Source organism: Oncorhynchus kisutch, linkage group LG9 (assembly GCF_002021735.2).
Source record: "Oncorhynchus kisutch isolate 150728-3 linkage group LG9, Okis_V2, whole genome shotgun sequence".
Lineage (NCBI taxonomy): Eukaryota > Metazoa > Chordata > Actinopteri > Salmoniformes > Salmonidae > Oncorhynchus > Oncorhynchus kisutch.
In genome coordinates, this window is record NC_034182.2 from 12,548,398 (window position 1) to 12,572,335 (window position 23,938).

General features: G+C 44.5%; 1 protein-coding gene across 3 annotated transcripts in view; it reads right to left on the reverse strand.

The window, feature by feature from the left end:
• LOC109896759 (receptor-type tyrosine-protein phosphatase zeta) overlaps positions 1-15,022 on the reverse strand; it is a 46,795-nt gene extending 31,773 nt beyond the window's left edge. For 2 of the 3 annotated variants that reach the window (XM_031831897.1, XM_031831896.1), the window contains exon 1: positions 14,766-15,006. In XM_031831897.1, coding sequence (XP_031687757.1) covers positions 14,766-14,829 — 64 coding nt within the window. In that variant the 5' untranslated portion in view covers positions 14,830-15,006. Of the gene's footprint in view, positions 1-14,765 lie in introns of all 3 variants that reach the window. The other variant, XM_020491090.2, reaches the window with a different exon arrangement.
• Between the last annotated feature and the right edge of the window lie 8,916 nt (positions 15,023-23,938).

A 23,938-nucleotide genomic window follows, 5' to 3' on the forward strand; every position in this document is an offset into this window, starting at 1 on the left:
TATGAAGCCCCTAAATAAGATCTGGTGCAACCAATTACCTTCAGCAGTGACATAATTAGTTAAATAAAGTCCACTAGTGTGCAATCTAAGTGTCACATGATCTGTCACATGATCTGTCACATGATCTTTGTTCTGAAAGGCCCCAGAGTCTGCAACACCACTAAGCAAGGGGCACCACCAAGCAATCGGCACTATGAAGACCAAGGAGCTCTCCAAACAGGTCAGGGACAAAGTTGTGGAGAAGTACAGATCAGGGTTGGGTTATAAAAAAATATCTGAAACTTTGAACATCCCACGAAGCATCATTAAATCCATTGTTAAAAAATGGAAAGAATATGGCACCACAACAAACCTGCCAAGAGAGGGCTGGCCACCAAAACTCACAGACCAGGCAATGAGGGCATTAATCAGAGAGGCAACAAAGAGACCGAAGATAACCCTGAAGGAGCTGCAAACTCCACAGTGGAGATTGGAGTATCTGTCCATAGGACCACTTTAATCCATACACTCCACAGAGCTGGGCTTTATGGAAGAGTGGCCAGAAAAAAATAAGCTAACACGTTTGGTGTTTGCAAATGTGGGAGACTGCCCAAACATATGGAAGAAGGTACTCTGGTCAGATTAGACTAAAATTGAGCTTTTTGGCCATCAAGGAAAACGCTATGTCTGACACAAACCCAACACCTCACATCACCCCGAGAACACCATCCCCACAGTGAAGCATGGTGGTTGCAGCATCATGCTGTGGAGATGTTTTTCATCGGCAGGGACTGGGAAACTGGTCAGAATTGAAGGAATGATGGATGGCGCTAAATACAGGGAAATTCTTGAGGGAAACCTGTTTCAGTCTTCCAGAGATTTGAGACTGGGACGACTTGAAGGAGCTGGAGCAGTGTTGGCTTGAAGAATGGACAAAAATCCCACTGGCTAGATGTGCCAAGCTTATAGAGACATACCCCAAGAGACTTGCAGTTGTAATTGCTGAAAAAGGTGGCTCTACAAAGTATTGACTTTGGAGGGGTGAATAGTTATGCATGCTCAAGTTTTAAATTTTTTTGGTCAAATTTCTTGTTTGTTTCTAAATAAATAAAATATGTTGCATCTTCAAAGTGGTAGGCATGTTGTGTAAATCAAATGATACAACCCCCCCCCCCCCCCCCACAAAAAAAAACGATTTTAATTCCAGGTTGTAAGGCAACAAAATAGGAAAAATGCCAAGGGGGTGAATACTTTCACATGCCACTGTAGCTCTTTACCACGTACCACTGACCTCTGTTTTCTGCCACAATACTAGCTGTATGCTATAACTTCTAGAGGGAAACAGCCTTGGAAAAGGAAAGAGCTGCACTACACACACACACACACACAGCCCCCCCTCCCGTGTGACAGATCCATCTGAGCCCCAGTGTCCTGGCCCTGCTTCAGTCAGTGTCACAGAGAGAAGCCAGAGGCAAACTAGATTAAAATCTCTCACAGTGTGATGTTAATGAGCCCATTATCAACGCTAGCTACAACCTCTCGGCTCTCTCTCTCCCTCCTTCCTTTCCTCCCTCTTTCTCTCCTTCTTTTGGTCCTTCTCAGCACTAAAGACGGGGCTGATATATGACTATATCAACCACGAACGCGTCAAACTCATGCTGGCCTGAAACCTCTGACTCTCTCTCTCACTCCCTTCTCTCTCTTTCCTTCCCTCTTCCTTTCATTTGGCCCTTTTCACCATCTTATCTCTGTCATTATCAGCTCTAATGACGGCGCTCCTAAATCTACGTTACAGTCCCACTCAAATGTTACTATTTATTTGGTTACATGCCAATATGGTCTCCTAACTGTCATAAAGTGAATTAGTTTGCCGCGGAGTGTTGACCTCTTCTTTAACCCCAGATCAGATTGACTGAGTGGGCGCCTGCCTGCCATGGCCAGGAACTAAAAGCGTATCTGTTACAATAGAGCCAGTCATTACAGAAAGGCCAAACCTGAACCCTCTGGTCTAGACTCTAGATAGAACATGGGAGGCCCCGACCTGGCCTTCTACTAATGAGTAAGAACAGTGTATAACTATGGATGGATGGTGTGTGTGTGTGTGTGTGTGTGCGTGCGTGGGTGTGCGTGCGTGCGTGGGTGTGTGTGCATGCGTGCGTGCGCGCGCGTGTGTGTCTGTGTGTGTGCATGTGTGTGACTGTACTGTACAATGTGTTGTTGTAGCGGAGGAGAGTCTTACTGGCATGCTAATGAATAGCCGATTAGTGGACCCCTGAGAGAGATGAAAGCTGGTTCAGACTGAAACTAAAAGACAGGAAGGACTCACTTTACTCTGGCCGGGCACTGAGCCGCTCAGCCACCCAGAGCATGTGGTTCACTTCACTATCCCTAGGGACTCACCGTACGGCCACGGTCGTGGTCCGTTTGCTGCGTCGTTAAATCACGTATCTGGATCGTAGAACACATCCTCCGTCTGTGAGTGGACAGGATATAATATGCTACTCACGCCACACAAGAGGCACTGAGACAGAACAACTGGCACCAGCTCTGAGTCTGTGCAGTGGGGGGGTCAAGAGCTTTAGCAGAGCAGAAATGCATCCACGATGCCAAATGCCAATGATCATCATTATTCTTTCCTGTGATCAATACACACTGAGAACATTCTAGAGAGCACCTGTTGAACATAGAGCAAGACATACATACCTCCCTGCCACACCCCATGACATCATCATATGACAGCTGCTGTGACTGAAAGCCATGTGTGAATTAGTGATTTAGTAGCATGTGTTCTCTCCTTGCAGGTTTAACTTGCAGGTCTTCCACTGGAAGATTGAAGAGGGTTAGGCCCAAATTAAACAGGGGATATAGCTTCTGAGCAATGTCAAATGCCGCATTGTTCTAAGGGGACTTAGCAGGAATATATAACAACATGCATCCATAGCATGATGATGTGTGTCGGTTTTAGAGAGGGCCTATGGGAATGTGTCATGGCTCAGCTGTTGCAGTGAGGTCAGACATGTGACATGTGGTAACCGTGGGAACGTGAGGCCTAGAAGCCTAGAGGCCTCAGGGTCTACTTCTGTAGGTGGTAATATAGGGGAACAGCTGGAGGTTAGAACAACTGTCCAGAAAGAAGGAAATGTATTCGTTCACTGCTGCTGCACAGAAAATCGGAAAATCTTACCTAGTGTTGATTTTTCAGTGTAACATTATCTAGTGTTGATTCAGGTGTTAAATTAACACTCATTAGTGTAAAATACCCCCAGTGTTGGTACAAATAACCATGTGTTAATTCAACCAAAACCACGCTCATTAATATCATATTTCCCAGCATGCTGTATTCAGGTAGATTTTTTTTTAATAGTTTGTTTCATTATCTCTGTTTTTGCATGTAAATTGATTGATTAATTAATGTTATGCTACTGAAATATAAATAACATAAACGTTTCTAAACTAATCCAATCTGATAAGCAGACTTATTGCACACATTACTGAAATGGTTGTTCCAGTTTAGATGATTTATGTAGTCTCATATCTTAGTCTTCCCAACCCAGCAGTCATTCTTAATGCAGGTTGTGGGTGAATAAAAATGTAAAATGTTGGTTATTCCCACTCTGGCTTGATTCCAAAAGGAATTGCACATCCCTTTACAAGCAAGCATAATGTGATTTGCAGGCCTGATGTGGCCTGTAAAACATGAGTTTCGGGCCACTGTATTAAGGTGAAACATGGTCTTCAAAAATAAGTATGTGTTGCAGTGTGTTAAAGAATTGAATGATAACATATTTGCTGAGGCCACAGGACTGAACATGGATGAATGCAACAACCATGTCTCAACCAAAACCAAGGCTTTACACTAAGCAGTGAGTTCTTTTAACACTGATAAGTGTGGACCCGTATAGACACTGGAATAGTGTTAAATGTAACACTCTCGGGTTGATTTAAAACGGGATAATTTGCAAAGAGGTTTAACTTCACCTTCTGTTGAGAACAACAGGGTTTTAAACCAGAGCCACAGGCACTAAAATGGCTCAGAGTTTAAGACAATGGACAGAGCTGTCCTGCTCTCAGTGATAGGCCTGTGGAAGGTCTGCTCATGCATCATGGGAGTTTGTCCGTATCATTCCATTTCTGTGACAGATTCTGTGCCTCTGAGACTACTCCTCCCCCGATTCTGCTGCATCCACCGACATAAATGAGTGTCAATCATAAAAGAGCCCATCAATCTCTCCTATGGTCCTGCACTCTGAAGGCTTTGTCAGGGTAGCTTTTCTCAAAATTCTGCTTAATGAGATTAAGTTTACTGCCGATGGAGAGGGTTTACTCCACAAAACTCTCCATGAAACACAGCATTTGTGAACAAACAACCCATGAAAAAGCCTGTTATTAATGTGAGCCGCTAGCCAGGGAGTTCCCTGGTGAGGGATGGCCTAAAATAATAAACACAAAGTTTCAGCTCCTTCCTCGGAGCTCCTCCCGTCTTAAATAGGGGAAGAAGAACTCATAAATAAATCAGTCACAGAGAATCAGTCACAGAGAGAGACACCCCCGGGGAGGGGAGGGGAGGGGAGGGGAGGGGAGAGAACACAGAGAGCTGGAGGAAACAGAGAAACAGAGAGCTTCATAACGCAGAGACAGTATTTTAGAGCCAGGTACAGTCACTGCACTTACTGCAGTCAGCCCCACTGGGGTTGTGTGGTTGATGATGACATAAATGCTCAGTCCCACTTTGAAGTCATCACTGTGTGTACACTGGTAGTGTGTTTATTTGTTACTTGGGTATGTAGGATTGTGTCCATGTGAGTTAGTGGGGATGGTGTGTGTGTTCGTGTGTGTTTGCCTGCGTGTGTGTGTATGTTAGAACCAGACGGTTCTCCCACTCTGAGTGCAGTGAAATGCACCGTGTTCATCTGCTCAGCATCACAGCACTGAGTTATATAAGCATCTCAATAGTCTAATGTGGCTTCCTGAAGTAAAGGAGACAAGGAGAGGAAGTGGCATACTGTATTGAGATGCATCACAGGTTTTCCATCAGTTCCATCAGCATGCAGAGAGCATCAGCACTGGACTCCTTGACAACCATAGAATGTACTGTGGCGTCTGGCCACCCTGATTTCCACACTGACATCCTCTGCTGCCTCTCCAATTGCCATGGACACACACTCCCCCATCTTTCACTGCCCCCCCACCCCCTCCCCCCAACCACCTCTCACTTGAGGTTCCCCTCCATCTTTCAATGCAGTCTGCAGCCCCTCTCCCACCGGCTTTCCCTGGGTCCCCCCCGCCCCAGCCTCAGTCATCTCATTCCCCAAGACCCACCATCTCCCAATGCCTCTTATTAAGTCTCCTCTTCTTAAGTCTCTCTCCTTTAAACAACACTGTCCTTTGTGACAAACTGCCCAGCCACAGACAAGCCTTGCTCTTGTCAGGCTGACGCTATAACTCCAAACCAACTTCCTGAAGTCAAGAGGGAGAGAAGAGAAAACAGAGCATCTCTTTCTCTCTGGCCTTTTAGTGTCACTGCCCTCCTCTTCCTCCCTCTCCCTCTCCGCTGCCACTGCTTTCTAAACATTTACACTGCGGATGAGGGTGATTCAGGATGTTCTAAGGAAGAGCACGACCTGTGGACCGTCCACTGTAGCTCTCTTTAGCTAGCCAGTGCCCTGTCTGGGATGATGCCACACAGCAAATTGTCCAGGGTAGATCTTTCAGTGTAACATTTCTAGTGTTGATTCAGGAGTTGCATTCACTCTGTAAGAGTGAAATTAGCACTCAGTGGTGTAAAATAAACCCAAGTGTTAGTGTTAATAATGAGAGTTATTGTTTTACACTGTGGGGAGTAAAACAGTCCATTAAAACCACACCCATCATTACTATATCTCCCTGCATGCTATACTGCAGGTATATTTTGGGGGATTGTTTTTAATATTTGTGTTTTTCCATGTACATTGATTTGTTCCATGTACATTGACCGGTTTAAATGGTTTATGTAATGTTTTGTTTATTACGTTTCTTAATCTTTACTGTCATTCTGAATGCAGGTTGTGGGTGAATAAACATTCCAACTGTTGGATATCCTAACTATGTCAGGATTCCAATTGAAACCAGGAAATAATTCAACCACCATGTCTCTGTCACTAACAAATACAGCCATGGGTGTTAAATCTACAATTTACTCAAAAAGAAAAGGCACCCTGGGAAATATGCAAATTAGGCTTTACACTATACAGTGTTAAAACAACACCCAAAATGATGTACTGTAACACTACAGGTGTTAATTTCTTACACTGAGGAAGTGTAACAGCGTCATCACTAAGCAGAGTGAGCCCAGTTCACTCTAAATCAAGTATTATGTTTTACACTGTGGGTGATTCATTTGACTCCACAGCTGAGTTCTGCAAACGCCACAATCGAGTTCCTTTGGACATTTTAAGAGTTAAATCGGGAACACTGCAACATAGTTAAATCTTTAACACTTTCAAAAGTGTTATTTTAACACCAGTTCAGTGGGACTTGTTCGCTTGTTACACCAGTACAGTGGGACTATGTTCACTGATAATAGTATACATTTGACACTTTCAGAGTTAAATGTACACCATTGATTTTCCTGTGCATGTTAGTTAACATTATGGGTACGGGTGAACGATAAGGTAGTAATCCATGGACTGGCACTGGCATGGTGCTGTAGACATGATTCATTCATTGTTTCCATTATTGATATCTCTTGGGTTATTGCAGGGTATACTGAGAACCATATGGCATCGTATTGCAAGGGAACTTCAACTCGCAGTAAGACCAAGTAGACAATATGCTGCAATCAAAGTCTCGACTGGGATGGATCTAGCTCTAATAACTGTGACTACATGGCTCAGAGAGAAAGTAAGTGGATTAGTGGTATAGGCTAAATATGGTTATGAATCAATTGCATGACAGTTGACTAGGAATGTCATGCTGATACAAATGCATTTACTGAAAATAGACCAAATAAAGGGTTTAAATAAAGCATAGGCATGAATGATTCAATAATATTGCTTTCAGAGATACATCAAAAGAAGTCGTAATCAAAATGAGTGCATATATGATCAATTATTATCATATAAGTTATCTCCAAATATGAGTCTAACTTCTCTTTGTGGTAAGATAAGCCAATTATATATATATTTTTTTTTTAGACACCCAAAGAGAGACACATACAATGGCTTTCGAAAAAATATTTTTAACAAGAGATTCGTACTCCCATGAAGACGTTGTTGTGCTGGCAGCACAGAGGGACAGAGTGGCTCTTTTCTGAGCAGCAGCGTAAAGGTCCGTCCGGTTCTACAGTTCTAATCTCATCTTCCACATGGAGCACTATGGAGCACCCCACACACACACTGGCCCTCGACAGTGGCGTGTCTGTGTGTGCGTCCATGTGTCCGTGCTTGAGAGAGACATGGAGGGTCGAGACAGATGAGATGTCAATGATGTGGACACATCACATGTTCCAAATCACCTCTAACTCGTCTGTTCTTATTACAGAGTTGGATCTTAACTTGAGACATGTGTGCCTCGGGCGTACTGCATAGCTAACTCTTATTTCCATCCATCCATTCGACTGAACATATTCACGCTGTCTGGGGAGCAAGCAGTTCCCCCCAGATCATTTTGTTCTAGTAGTTTACCATATTACATGTTACCATGGCTACTGTTACAGATTTCTGTCTTCCGGGTGAGTGAGCTTAGCGATATTGACATCATCTGTTAGACTTATAGTCTGGTGAATAATCAAGTGGAAAAAAAATCAGAAGAGAGAGTGAACATGAAGAGAGACAAGAGAGACTCAGCACGAACACTTGGGGATGCAACGTCCTCAATGGATTCTGTCGCAGAAGAAAGGCCTACTAACAGAAACATGGTACGAGAAGTGAGATCCTGTCCCTATGTTTGTTCCCATGAACACCCACCCACACACACACACACTCCCGTCTCTGGGGCTAGACAGATAGCTGTACAGCAGATTAGACCGACATTCATCTCTCTCTCCTCTAATCCAAACGGCAGACATTACAATACGAAGAGGAGACAAGCCATATCAGTGATTCTTTGACATTTGACTCTCGTCTAAACTCATTTAACATTTAAAAGCAATGGCCCCGAAAGGGCAAACAAATCTAATTTGACAGAGAGAGATGGAGCGAGGTCATGTGGATGTCTTTTCACAAACGTAAGAGACATCGATCAGTTGATCGTCCAGCGGGAGAGGGGGGCTCGCGCTCTCCTCATTATGTACGTAGCACAGAGGGAGAGGGGGGCTCTCCCCTCATTATGTACGCAGCACAGAGGGAGAGGGGGGCTCTCTCTCTCTCCTCATTATGTACGCAGCACAGAGGGAGAGGGGACTCTCTCTCTCCTGATTACGTAAGTAGCATTAGGATGACATAACTACACATGGGACTAATGACCAGATATGGTAGATCACAGGACGTCATAAGCACCCAAGGGTAAACCGGTCAAACCTGATGGCTAATGTATAGCTTCTCTGTTACGCATCATCTGCTTGTATCACAGGCCTCTTTAGGTGATGTTGCTTGATAAGGAAAATGATTTACAGAGCTAGGGGGAAAGAAAGAGTTTTGAAAGGGTTCTGGGTTCTAAATGGAACCATTCATTGGAAGAAGCCCTTTTGGTTCTATAGCATCAGGTGTGTGTGATCTTCTTTATTCACAGTTCCAAAGAGATTTCTTTATTCAGGCAAATTTCTCAATTTATGAATAGTATCATAATACACTGTTAATAAAGGTTTTATAAGCAGTAATTATTTACAGGCGTGATTGAATGTAATTGAGCCTCACCCAGGTTGCAGTTGAATTGGTTACAGGTTTGACCCAGACACATTTGTGTCCGCAACACTAGCAGGTGTCTATTCAGTAGAAGACTCCTATTCTATTTTTAATAGTCCTTCTGGCTTTTCATTATGTTTCATTATCTAGTGCTCTGGTCTAGGGCTTTGTTTGCTTTATTCCATGTACATTCTGTCCAAGGTTCAAAGGAAACTGCAGCGGACATGCTGCCAAATGCCAATTAACTATACACCGTGGGTTTAGAGCAGAGTAAACTACCCTAATTAATGATGCTGGATCCCATAACAGTACTCAGCAGGTTCACCCAGGCTCACCCACCCTCACCACATCCACAACTGTTACGGTCTCACACAGGCTGCTGCTGCTACAGCTCGTTAAAGAGAGCATCAACCATCTGTTAAATGTGTTCCAAGAGATACTCGATTGTATTCTATTCTATTCACCTCCGTAGGTCTGACTGACCAGCAAAGAACTCAACCCGCACTTTAAAAAAAAGGGTTCCAAAACAGTTCTTCAGCTGTTCCCATGGGAGAATAGGGATGGGGAGAGGGAAATGGGGGGGGGGGAACAGCGGGTTAAATACACAACACTTAATGAGGGAAATGAGAACCAGGTGTGTAGGAAAACAAGACAAAACAAATGGAAAATGAAAAGTGGATCGACGATGACTAGAAGACCGGTGACGCCGACCGCCGAACACCGCCCAAACAAGGAGAAGAACCGACTTCGGTGGAAGTCGTGACAATTATAATGATTCTATGACATCGATTTACTTGTTGCTAGGTAGTTAACATTAGTTATCGCTAGTCGGCTGTGCCAGCGCCAAAACGTGTGTATTTCTCCTCCTATAGCTTGGCCTCAATCTTCTTTTTAAATGGTGAGTCAACATGTTTTCAGCTCTTTTATATCCACGACTGATCAAAACTCGTTTTTATTATGGCTCTCTGTTGTTCCTCTGTAGCAGTCATACAGTGAGCAATGTTTGGAACGTTGAATCACAATAGAAATCACAGTATCAAGTCGCAATTCATATAGAATTGTGATATATGGTGATACGATCGTATCGTGGTCCCTGGCAATTCCCAGTCCTATAGGATAACCATTTTTGTTTCCAGGTAGAACCCTTGTAGTTTCCATGCAGAACCATCTGTGGAAAGGGTTCTACATGGAACCCAAAAGATTTCTACTTGGAACCAAAAGGGTTCTACCTGGAACCAAAATGGGTTCTTCAAAGGGTTATCCTATGGGGACAGCCAGAGAACCCTCATAGGTTCTAGATAGCACAGTTTTTTTCGAAGAGTACACCATCGCATGCTGTTACTTCATACATCCCAATCACACCCATGGAGAGAACAGTGTGGAAGATCAATTCTTCCCATTCATTCAATAACACTCTAGGGTCGTCCCATGTCATTTCAGCAAGCCGTGACACCCACCATGTCACATCGTTCTGATATCGTTTCTGTAGCTAGAAACAGATAAGATGAGCATTTCTTTGACACTATTTTGTTGAAATATTATTTGATCTCTGAGAAATTAAGCTATTATGATTTCACCCAAATTCAAATCAATTCAATTCAATATTCAATACATTTACTACCTAACATCCGATTTGGACCAAACTTTTTTCAAACAATGAGTTAGACATGAGAAATTCAAAGAAATTCTCAAAAGCCACCCATGGACCCCCCACATCCCATGCCAATCACACCCCAACAACACATACGTATACAGTATCCGTTCTCTATGTCTGACTAGTAGTATGGAGATGCGGTTCTGAGTATTGTTTCTTCATACTATGTAATTTATTGTCAGTGAATTTGTTGATGTTTTTTTTCCCTGTTCAGAGAAATTAGTAATTGAAGTTGTTAGGTTTATGTCCCATCCTACAATACATCCTGGTACTACCAGGTTCTGACCATTAGATGGTGATGTTTCAAATGCTAACTTTTTAGAATTTATGGCACAAATCCAATGCAAGTCAATGTTAGTCAATGCATTTTCAGGCTTCATATCTGCTAATATAGATACCATTGACTTGCATTGGATTTGTACCACAAATGCTACAAATTCAGCATTTGAAACAGTGGACAACAAAACCAAAGCATGGATTGCTGTCATACCTTGTCCATAGACCGCTTACAGGGTAAGGAAACCAATATGTAATTTTGTAATTTGGGTGAACTATCCCTTTAACATCGAGGGGGATTCAGTCATTCTTGAACAAATATCACCTAAAATCAGGAACAGCACCACCTAGTGGTCAGAACTTGGTAATACCAGGATGTAGGATGGGACGTAAAACCTAACAACATCAATTAATAATTTCCCTAAACAGGGGGGGGGGACATAATCAAATTAACTGGGAATACATTACTCAGAGCCGGGAAGCAATACTCAGAGCCGCAGCTTCATGGTACTTGTCAGACATAGAGAACTGATACTATATATTTGTTGTTGGAGTGTGTGGTCTGTGGGTGACTTTAAACAATTTCTTGGATTCCTCATGTCTAACTCATTGTTAGAAAAAAGTTTGGTCCAAATCAGATGTTAGGTACTATATTTCTTTGAATATTATATGAATCCTATACATCTAAATGGGCAAATTTGGATGTAATCAATTAGCTTAATTTCTCAGAGAATAAGAATCATAAAACATGGGACGAGATGTTAAAAACTGTCCATTGTGCCAATAGATGGTATGAACTCATATGAGATTTGCCGTGATGTTGACAATGGCATGGGAGGTTAATTTCTTAGACTGGGTTAAGATGTCAATTATGGGACTCATCCTTGTACTTTTTCCTTTCCAGGTAAGTGGACAGCCTCTGTGCTATTATACTGAAAAAGATCTTCCCTTCGACGTTGAGAAGGGAGATTGGTCAGAATTGACTGATGTCTGTCGCATCCTTCTCTTTCGGGATTAGCACACCACCAGCCCCTCGCCATGCCTTTGCTATTATGTATTTCTGCCACACTATCCTCATGAGCCTCCAAAGAAAGCGTAGAACATCCGGGGCGTTCTTGTAGAGATTGTATGGTACTCCATTAGGCCCAGGAGCCGAGGCCGCTCTTGCTCGTCGGACAACGTTCTCTACTTCCCTCCATTTTGGAGGGTCAGTGTCCAGATTGAATTCTGGTGGTTGAATAGGTGGGATGTCATGTGGGATGATTATCTGCTCATGCCTTTTCGTGTCCTGGTGGACCTTTTTCCAGGTGTTCTTCCAGTTCTGGCTTTGGAGTTTTTAGGATTCCGCACTTTTCCTTTGCGAAGAGGTCTTCGACAAACTTAAAGTTTTTTTTATAGAACCGTGTTCTTGAGTGGAACCGTGTTCCTATGAAGTTTCCTTAAGTTTTCTGCTCTTCGCAAGGTTGCCAGCCAACATTTGATGTCTGCTCGGAGTAGAAGGAGACCTTCTCTCTCTGCATCAGAGGCCTTCTTCCACTGCTTTCTCAGCTGCCTTCTCACTCTGACAAGTATCTCGATCTCTTGCTGCCTCCTAGATTTGGCTGGTGTAACAGTATAACTTTAGACTGTCCCCTCGCCCATACCCGGGTGCCAACCAGGGACCCTCTGCACACATCAACAACAGTCACCTACGAAGCATCGTTACCCATCGCTCCACAAAAGCCACAGCCCTTGCAGAGCAAGGGGAACTACTACTTCAATGTCTCAGAGCAAGTGACATCACCGATTGAAACACTATTTAGCGCGCACCACCGCTAACTAAGCTAGCGTTTCACATCCGTTACACTCACCCCCCTTTGGACCTCCTCCTTTTCCGCAGCAACCAGTGATCCGCGTCACGGCACCAATGTACCAGTATAACTTTAGACCGTCCCCTCGCCCATACCCGGGCGTGAACCAGGGACCCTCTGCATACCCTCTGCACACATCAACAACTGACACCCACGAAGCATCGTTACCCATCACTCCACAAAAGCCCCTCTGCAAGGGGAACTACTACTACTAAAGTGGCTTTTGGGCCACTTTACACTCGGTCTGTGCTCTTTGATCTTTTCCTCTTTTAGAGGTCTCTGTGGTTGGGTGAGTTCATCCACCGGCATTTCTGTGCTTGTGTTATCCTCCTCCGTTACAGGGGTGCTGATGCTCTGCGAACTTGGGTTTGCTTCCCGTCGCTGTGCTTCATTTGACTGATTTGACTGGCTGCTTCGCAAGAAGTACTGGTCAACACGAGGTCCCTGTCTCTGCTCTCCCAAGCACCTTTTCCTCACTTGATGGATCCTTAACCCCCTTTGCCGATGTTACTCTCTCCCAACCACAGCTGCACACCTGAAGTGTGTGTCCTGCTGCTGTTATGTTTGTCTCGTGCTGTGTTCCTACTCGTAGTCGTTTCCGTTCCTGGGTCCGTAGCCGTGTGATCAGTCGTTGAGCCATATTTCAACAAAATAATGTGCAGGAATTCGAGTCTTATTTCTTTCTAACTACAGAAACAATTTCAGAACAATCTGACATGGTGGGTGTCGAAACGCTTCTGCTTATTTGAGGTGGAACGACACTGTTGCCCTGCCCATCGAGGGTGTTACAGCCATCTCATTTATATACATAACAGGGCAACATTATCCACAATGATCCACCGATCAACAGCAGTGTCAGAGCCACTCTGATGCCCCACTGATGGTGTAACTAACATACTCTGTGTGCTCTCAGAGCCTCTCACGTACACCAACCCTGTCCATGAGAGAAATAAATAGAGCCTGCCCTATAGGGCTCCTGGCTCTGATCAATGAGTATTATGTCATTACCACGCTCATGCTTATGAACTCTCCCCAGGCTCTCCTGATCAGGGTTGGGGTCAGTTCCGTTTTCAATTCAGTCAATCATCCATTGTTTCCTATGAAGATTGTCCCACTTTCTGAACCGACTGAATTGAAAACTGAACCCTGAAAACTTGACCCTAACCCCTAGCCATGCCCACAAACCATGCACAAAACTTGACCCTGACCGTGCTCTTGCACTCAGCTCTGCCAGCTGAGGCATTGGCACACCACAGCTGAAGTGACTTTACAATGAGTACCTAATGTACTGTTCTGCACTGTTCATATCTAGGCGAATTACCTTAATGTGGTCTACAGTATATATATATATATATATCATATGGCATGGTGTGAATGTGTTGATTGTATCCAAACAGTCAAATTGGTGATAGTCTTGAATGCAGATGGATGTGCATATTTGGAAGACAGTGTGAGTGTCGTATGCGGTGTGTGTGTATATGTGTGTGTGGGGGGGGGGGGGGGGGGGGGGGGGGGGTGGCCTACTCTTGTAGGGTGGCCTGGCATACTGAGGAACAGATGGCTTAGAGATGTGCTCCCTCCTTCATTTCCCTCCAAAGAATTTTCCCCATAATTCCCAATTCCCATAAAACCGGCCAGCAAAACTGTCCATCTCGTAGATGCTTATTTTAGATCACAGATAAAGACTGAGCCAAGGGATTAGAAGAAACGGAAAATGCAGATGGCAGATCCATCCACGAAACCAACCCCACTGTCAGTGTTCACCCCATGTTTCAATGGCTTCACCAGTTAAAGGCGCTCTCAATGGCATTCCCAAATGCTGTTTAACAGCCTACACATGAGTGCGCTTGACATATCAAGCGAAATGCTCCCATTAAAACGAAGAAGTTCTCCAAAGGTTACAAGTCTCTTCATGACAAATCAACAGTGTAATTTCTCCAAATATACAGTCCTGAGACGTGTCAGGTGGAGTTGCATTTGGGATGCACATTTTAAGTTCACCATGTTCCCTGTCTTTATTTGTTTGCCAGTGTCAAATATGGCATCGTTGAGTGAATACACTATAACATCAAATATAGAGCCTTACAGTAGCCTGTTACAAACATGCGCTGTGCACACTCAGTGATAATGCGTATCACACATAAATCATTGCACTTTTCAAAATCTATTAATATTCTTCTTCCTTACCTATCTGGCAGGAAACCAGGAGCTGCGCAATGGGAATCAGCACCCTGGATACAGTCAGTTCCATAGTCTCCGATTCAGCGCCAAAACGGAATTTTAAACGAAAAAAAATATTGTTGCAAAACAATCTGAAATTCTAAGATTCTACACTTGATTCATACCGACGATGTCGGCGCTCCGGTCCTCCTGCCTCTCTTTCCTCCCTGTCTTTCGCTCTCTGCTTGGAGTCAACGGAGTGGCTCCACTCTCTCACGTACAACACTGGCTGGGTATGGAGAGGGGGATTGGGTATGCGCGCCGCCCACTACTCACACAGGCGCAGCGGGAGGGGGAAAAAACTGATTGTTGAACATACTCTCTGAACGGTGATATGAAATGGCTACTGACTAGCCAGTGATGAAAGTGAAACGTGCACATTCAGAAGGCAAAACTTTTACTCACAAAGACGAAGTGCCAATTTAGTGCCTAAGGAAACTACACTAAGAAGTTGTGTGATCTAAATGAAAAATAGAGCCAAATCAGTATAATTGCATGATGGATAAGTGAAGCCAGGATAATGTCTAGGGGCCTCTACTATAACAACTGAGAGATGAGTCGTGCTGTTCCATCATTTACCAATAACAAGGGCCTACGACTGTGCCACTATTCATCTGAATGAACCTGTGTGAAATTGTTGTTCACGAACACTTCGATATTCCTATAGGAATCCAGATCTCAAGTCTCGTTCTCTTTCTCCTCTGCAGAGTACGGAGCTGGGGGTAGGGTGTTGGCTTCGCCCCATATGAAACCTCTATTACTGTTGCTCTTATTATATGGTGTTGTGCAACATGATCTTACAGTCACAACGAAGGCTCACGTTCTCCGTGGCCGAAGCGAGTAAGACATTTAAGCATGTTAACCCTTGCAAGGCTTCCGGTCCAGACAGCATCCCTAGCCACATCCTCAGAGCATGTGCAGACCAGCTGGCTGGAGTGTTTACGGACATATTCAATCTCTCCCTATCCCAGTTTGTTGTTCCCGCATTCTTCAAGATGTCCACCCGTACCCAAGAAAGCTAAGGTAACTCAACTAAATGACTTACCTCATAGCACTCACTTCTGTCATTGTGAAGTGCTTTGAGAGGCTAGTTAAGGATCATATCTCCTCCACCTTACCTGACACCCTAGACCCACTACAATATCCGTACCGCCTCCATCCACGGATGACACAATCGCTATCACACTGCACACTGCCCTATCCCATCTGGACAAGAGGAATACCCATGTAAGAATGCTGTTCATTGACTACCGCTCAGCCTTCAACACCGTAGTGCCCTCCAGGGTCATCACTAAACTCGGGGCCCTGGGTCTGAACCCCATCCCATGCAACTGGGTTATGGACTTCCTGACGGGCCAACCCCAGGTGGTGAATGTAGGCAACAACACCTCCACCACGCTGATTCTCAACAGGGGGGGCCCAACAAGGGTGTGTGCTCAGCCCCCCTTCTGTACTCCCTGTTCACCAATGACAATAGTTTGCTGACAACACAACAGTGGGAGGCCTGATTACCAACAACAAAGAGACTATAGCAGGGTTCCCCAACTGGCGGCCTGTGGGCCGAATTTGGCCTGCGAGTGGTTTTATTTGCCCCCCCAAGTTTTTTGACCACGGGGGACATAATAGATTTTTTTTAAACAAGGAAATCAGCTCACAAGTTATTTTAATTCAAGAAATTTGTTCCCAAGTATTCCCACGCATAATAGAGAGACACGTGATCATATACAAATGTAAGCAAGGTTTGAAATGATTATGTTGTAGTCAAATATTATATCTGTTTGGGCTTCTTGCGGTCAATTTGCTGTCTATCCGCTCAAGAAGAAAATAGGCCTGCGGCTGAATCTAGTTGATGATCCCTGGCCTACAGGGAGGAGGTGAGGGCCCTGGCGGAGTGGTGCAAGGAAAATAACCTCTCCCTCAACATCAACCAAACAAAGGAGGCCGTAGTGGAGAGGGTTTAAGAAGGTGCAACGGCGCCGCAGTGAAGATGGTGAAAAGCTTCCTCGGCGTGCACATCACTGACAACCTGAAAGGGTCCATGTACACAGACAGTGTGGTGAAGAAGGCCCAACAACTGCGATCGCACCGTCCACAACCGCAGGGCTCTCCAGAGGGTGGTGCGGTCAGCCCAACGCATCACTGGGGGTACACTGCCTGCCCTCCAGGACATCAACAGCACCCGGTGACCACGGAAGGCCAAGAAAATCATCAAGAACCTCAGCCACCAGAGCCAAGGCCAGTTCAACCCACTACCATTGAGACGGTACAGGTGCATCAAAGCTGGGTCCAAGTGACTGAAAACAGCTTTTATCTCCAGGCCATTAGACTGTTAAACAGTCATCACTAGCCAGCCTGCACCCAGTACCCTGCCCCCAGTACCCTGCCCCCAGTACCCTGCCCTCAGTACCCTGCCCTCAGTACCCTGCCCTCAGTACCCTGCCCTCAGTACTCTGCCCCTCAGTACCCTGCCCTCAGTACCCTGCCCTCAGTACTCTGCCCCCAGTACCCTGCCCCCAGTACCCTGCTCCCAGTACCCTGCCCTCAGTACCCTGCCCTCAGTACCCTGCCCTGAACCTTAGTCACTGTTACTAGCTGGCTACCACCTGGTACTCTACCCTGAACCCTAGAGATTCCTGCCCTATATACATAGTCATTGAACACTGGTCACTTTAATAATGTTTACATACTGTTGTACACACTTCATATGTATATACTGAATTCTAGTCAAGACTGATCCTATATCACTAGTGCTGTACACACCTTTTCTATTAATTTACTGCCATGCTGTCTATATATTTATGTTACATGCTCAACATTGCTCGTTCTGATATTTCTTAATTTCTTATTTGAATTTTGGGGATTTGGGTGTTTTATATGGTTAGGTATTATGACACTGTTGGAGCTAGAAACATAAGCATTTTTCTGCACCTGCGATAACATCTGCAAAATATGTGTACACGATCAATAAAATTTGATTTGATTTGATTTTGATTGAGATTTCTGGTCGAATGAGAGGTTCGGCCGAGAGCCTCTCCTCACAATGTCCACCCTTGGATACTTCCACTCTAATCTGGAGGCAGGACTTAAACACACAATAACATGCTACTCCACGGCTCCCACTTGTTTTCCCCATGCATAAATTAACATAATTTAGAGGATTATCTTGAATTTATGCAGGAAGGATCTGCATTTCACTTGTTGGACCACAATTTTTCAGGGTGCTCAATACAATGTTGTTTTGCTTCTCGAGTTCCGCCGCCCTGTGTGTGTGTGTTTGTGTGTTTGTGTGTGTGTGTGTGTGAATCCTCTGTGCTTGGCTTGTGACTGAACCTGTGGCTTTCTGGAAGCGACCTGTTGCTAGTTAAGACTTTCCGCTTGGCAGAGAGGAGAGTACAGCAACAAGGGTTAGCTTCCAGGCAGGTCAGTTTAGTCCTTCCTTTCACTGCATAGGGAGAGAACAACAGTGAAATAACAGACGGCAAAAAGACAACATTCTGTTTTGATGGAGAATAAATTGTATTATGTTTGAGACCCACTTACCCTCAGAGACACGTGTTGCAGCGGTAAGAAGTAAAAACCATAGACCGTATAAAACACATGCGAGAGATCACATCCTGGATTTTTAACAACCAAGTACGATAGGTATGGGACAGTTCAATATATCTGGATGGCAGTGTTGGGTCTTTCAACGGAAGCCATTACTACAAAAATGTAGATAGGGAGGAGAGGACAAGAGCTATTGGTCAATGAATAGTCTCTCCCCATCAGCCCTTTGTGGGCGGACCTGCAAGTGAGGCTAATCCATTTAAGATGACGCATAAAGGACTTGGTATAAGTGCATCAATAAAGGGAGTGGATGTGGGATACTATGTCATCTTTGGCTACTGGTAAACACAGCATTGTTTACGACCAGAGGAAGCTCTACTTTGCTGCTAGGTGTTTGGTTACTTCTGAGGGAGTGACTGTGTCTGTGTGTGGTGGCTGGTGTCTGGAGTCAGTCTGAGTGATGAATGGCCCTGGGATGGGATCAGCTACTGAGGGAATATGAAACACACAGGCCAGTGTTAGAGAGCGGACAATGGTAGAACACTGCTATCCCCCTAGCTGACCTCGCCACACCTGCGATACAGTTACCTGTGGTAAACAAACACACAAACCGTGGGACACAAACAGCTAGACTAACGTAAGACTGTTTGTCAACGAAGAGAGGAATCCCCCTGGATTTGACCAGCCTAGGCGTCGGCGGTTTCTTGTTTAGCTACTAACAGTATTCTGCTAATCAATGTCAAGCCTTCGGTAAAGCACAGCATCATATCTTCCCTACTGTATGCATGCAGTGCTTCTTCCTGTTACACGCATAGAAGCACTAGCAGTAAAAGTCAGTTACCCAGACTAGAACTTGACAAGGTTCTGTTGGGTCTTTTTAGTGTCCTCTGTCTGTAACAATGGCTTCCCATGGTGTCTTCCTCTCTTCATCTGCCTTCATGGCCTCTAAGAAAACCTGAATCTTCTCACTCCCTGCTGATGTGGCTTCCTCAAATGCCTCAGCCCTGTTTCCATGGCACCCTGGTAGGTTGTAGCCGAACGTCAACATCATTGACAGCCAACTGTCGTGCCTGAAGTTCAATATTCCGGACACCCTGTTGCATAACCCCAACGGATCAATGCCTGTCTCAGCCACTCACAGATAGGCGTGCGTGCTGGCAGGCAAAAGCCACCCCCCTCGCTGTCTGTCTTCTCTGTCTGTGGCTGTGCTGCTCACTGGCTGGCTGCACACGGCAGCATCCTCTCAGGCGATGCAGTTTTTGATTGAGTTATGTAACCTTACCAAATAGCATGATTACACTCTTTTCAACTATAGCATAAGTCAATACAGCTTTAATGCTATACTCCATCAACGCTCTAACTAAAAGAGGCGGGAGGGAGCACTACATCTGAACAAAACCCTCTAAAAGTCCCCACAGACTCAGTCAAGCAATCTGTTTCCTGTAATGGGCCTCAACCAGTCTTCAGTCAGCCATGTACCAGAGAGATGTCTGACTGAGAAGGGACATTTACCTCACGGTGACAGTCCAGTCCCTCTGTGCGGGTCTTTGGCCTCCTCTACAGCTCCCTGGGTGGAACAGAGAGCTGCCAGAGGCCCGAGACGACAGCGGTGGGACAGGCAGCCACAGAGACAGCAGCCAGAGTGGAGCAGTCATCTGTGAATCAACAGCAGCCGAAGCAACAGCAACACAGAGCTCCTTCAGTCATCCTCAAAGGCCCTCGTGTGGCATTCCAGCCAGTCCCTCTCATGTGACATCAGGCTTCCCTGAGCCCAGGGAGAGGAGAGCGGTGCGTGGCAGGGCTTTCATCGGGACCACAGAACCAGAGAGTCAAAGAGCAGCCAGTCAGTGCCTGTCTACCCTCCTGTCTCCACCTCCCTCTAGGGATAAAACAAAGACCGGTAGACAACCAGACCCCCGGTCCACTAACGCATAAAGAACACACACACACACACACACAGGCACATATGCGTACACACATTTTCACATATAACTGAGAGAGGAGCCAAGCCTGCTGTGTTCTTTATCAAGAGGCAGGAGGAGATGCAAAGGCATCTCATATGATGAGCTATCAATCATATATCCCTGCTCTGCTGGTGAGCAAGAGCCTGGTGGAAACTTGAACATTTCAGCTTTACATGTTCATTGATATGCATTTGTTCTTACTCTAGTACAAGTCCTAATGCTGTGTGAAAGCCATTAGCCAATCAGCTGGAGGTCCAGGGTTTCCTAGCAACGGGCTAACAGAAGGGTAAGGCCATGTCAAACCAGTATGACCCTCACACAGCTGGAGAATAGGCAAAATCACTGCAATATTCCTCAAGAATTTCCTGAAGAGCCAGACTGACACGGAACATTGACATGAAGATATATTGTAATAAGGAGGAATGCATAGCCGTTCTACAATCTTAATTCTTCTTAAATCCCAAGGCATTAAAGCCATTCTGCTCTAGCGCCGCACATTTTTAATGGCATAATGTAGTATTCAGCTATTCTCTTTTTTAAAGCAGCTCTCCTTTTTTCTTCAGGTGTCACATCTCACAAAGGACTTCCTGGGAACTCACAGTGAGCCTCCGATTCAATGACATTCCTCTCCACAATAGCCCTCTGAGTATCTCTTATGCCCTGTCTAAGAGCTGCGCGCAAGGGGTTGAGCTACTAACTAACACGAAGCTCTTACAGCAATGGTCAGAGAGAGGGTATGTGTTGAGAGAGAGAGAGAGAGAGAGAGAGAGAGAGAGAGAGAGAGAGAGAAAGAAAGAAGACGGCTGGGAATCCAAGTGCCGTTTGGCCCTGTTTGCCATTTCGCAAGCCTTATTCCTTGGATGTTTACAGTTCTTACTGTTACTTCTCCAGAGAGAAGGCAGAACCGACAGCAAAACAGGAGCTGCAGAATAAATGTTCTGCAGGAATGAGATGTTTTGCTGCTGGGTGATTCTGCAATCACACAGTGGTCTCCAACGTGTTTTGAGAATTTTTGTGAATTGAGCGTTTCCTTCAGTGTGTGGGTTTGCAGCCTTCCTCAGTCTGACATCCTGAAATGGATTGTTGCTAGGCTCCATCAGAAGAAGGCACCGGGCAGGCCTATTATATCCACTCTCAGAGCAGGGGCAGTGTTCCGTAAAAGCACCCGTGTGCCTCCTCCCTCCCTCCTCCCCTCATCCTTTTTTTCTGTCAGTTCACATCCATGAAAGACTGACCAACTGCACTTTGCCCCCAAATGAATTGTTTTGCATATGACCTGCAGTAGCCCCCAATGTTGTCTTTGATTTGACAATACTGTCGAAGCCCTTTTTATATCAGCAGACACCCAGCCGAAAACACCAAAGAGCAAGCAATGCAGAGGCAGAAGCACAGTGGAAATACTCAGTAGAGGGCAGGAACGTAGGAAGAAACCTAGAGAGGAACCAGGCACCGAGGCATGGCCAGTCCTCTGGCTGTACCAGGTAAAGATTTAAGAGTGCAGTGCCTTCAGAAAGTATTCACACCCCTTCACTTTTTCCAAACGTTGTTAACGATCTCAACAAAATACTCCGTAATGACAAAGAGGAAGAAAAACTCTTAACTCTTAACATTTAAAAAATGTATTAATTAAACATTAATATATCTTGACTAGATAAGTATTTAACCCTTTGAGTCAATACATGTTAGCGATTACAGCTGTGAGTCGTTCTGGGTAAACCTCTAAGAGCTTTCCACACCTGGATTGTGCAATATTTGCCCATTATTCTTTTTAAAATTCTTCAAGCTCTGTGAAATTGGTTGTTGATCATTGCTAGACAATCAATTTCAGGTCTCGCCATAGATTCTCAAGCAGATTTAAGTCAAAACTGTAACTTGGCCACTCAGGAACATTTACATTCTTCTTGGTAAGCAACGCCAGTGTAGATTTGGCCTTGTGTTTTAGTTTATTGACCTGCTGAAAGGTGAATTAATCTCCCAGTGTCTGGTGGAAAGCAGACTGAACCAAGTTTTCCTCTAGGATTTTGCCTATGCTTAGCTCCATACCAGCTTATTTTTTTATTCTGAAAAGCTCCCCAGTCCTTAACGATGACAAGCATACCCATAACATGATGCAGCCACCACTATCCTTGAATATGGAGAGTGGTACTCAGTTATGTGTTGTGTTGTGATTTGCATTTGCCCCAAACATAATGCTTTATATTCAGGACAAAAAGTGAATTGCTTTGCCACAGTTGTAGCGAAATGCAGAGGGAAGTTGAACAAGACTTTTAAAAGTGTTTTATTATGAAATATTGTTTGTCTCCCACCTCGCTTGTTGTATCACACGAGAAACTTACATTTTGTCTTAGGCCTAGTTCTGTGAAAATAAGAGATTACTGTGTGAAGTGTGCCACCTAGCGGCATCTCAATACAATCCCCCCCAAAATGAGTGGAAAAACATAGAGATAGATAGAGGACTTATCTTTGAATCTGTGCCATCATAGAGCACGCCAGCGTGTAGTTCAGCGTTTCCCAAACTCGGTCCTCTGGACTTTTCCCTAACACTGCACAGCTAATTCAAATGATCAAAGCGTGATGATTAGTTATTATTTGAATCAGCTGTGTAGTACTAGGGCAAAAACCAACAGATTAACCTCTTGGGGTTCTGAGGACCGAGTTTGGGAAACCCTGTTGTCGTCCTAAAAATAATTTCCTAAAAACTGTAAATTAGTTACCTCTGGTGCGTTCAGAGATTCATGTGGGGAAAATGTATGGGGAAAGAATTAGGGTTTTGGGATAAACTCCGAAAATAAGGTTTGAGGTTAACACAGGCTTAAGAGATCTTGTTTTGGTCTATGAGATAATATTAGTCAGTTAACATGACCTTTATGAATTAAGAAGCCTTTGTGCTTTTTAAAAAATGATATAAATGCTTCAAAATTCACAAAAGGTGACGTTAGCTGACGATATACATTTTGCTCATAGAACAAAAAGTACAAGATTCCCTAAGCCTTTGTTTACCACAGACCTTATTTTCGGTGTTTATCCAAAACCCGTACAAAATGGGTCACTGGGAAGGATCAGCCAATGAGGTTTTGCTGTCCCAATCAGTTGACTACATTAAAATGGTGGAAGCCCTCAATGGTGTTGCCCATGCTAATATCAAAGACAGTACAATATGAAGATAGGCTAAAACTGCTTCTCCAATAGAAATCCCAGATCATACTTGTAGGCGATGTCATGCCGACACTGAATAGCTAAGCTCATACATAGAAACAGGTCATGGGGTCTGACTGTCTTCTGGCGCCGAACTGCGCATGTGCAGACTGTCAAAAATCAAAGCCACTCCTTCGTTATATTGTTGTATATGACGAAAATGAAAACGTGTCAGTTTGTCACTTTGTATTTATTAGGGATCATTAGGTTGGAGTAATAACATGTTCAACTACCTAAGGCATGCGCTGGTATCTAGATTGTGCCTTTAGATTTCGAGACAATTAACAATGAACAAATCATTTAAAATGTATCTCATTGACTTCTCGAACCTGTCTGTTTCGCGACCGTTCCCGGAAGTCTCGAGATGTTGCGCCTCTGGGTTTCGAAACGCAGCGTTAAAATGACCTTTTGGCCACCATAGGCCTCTACCATTCT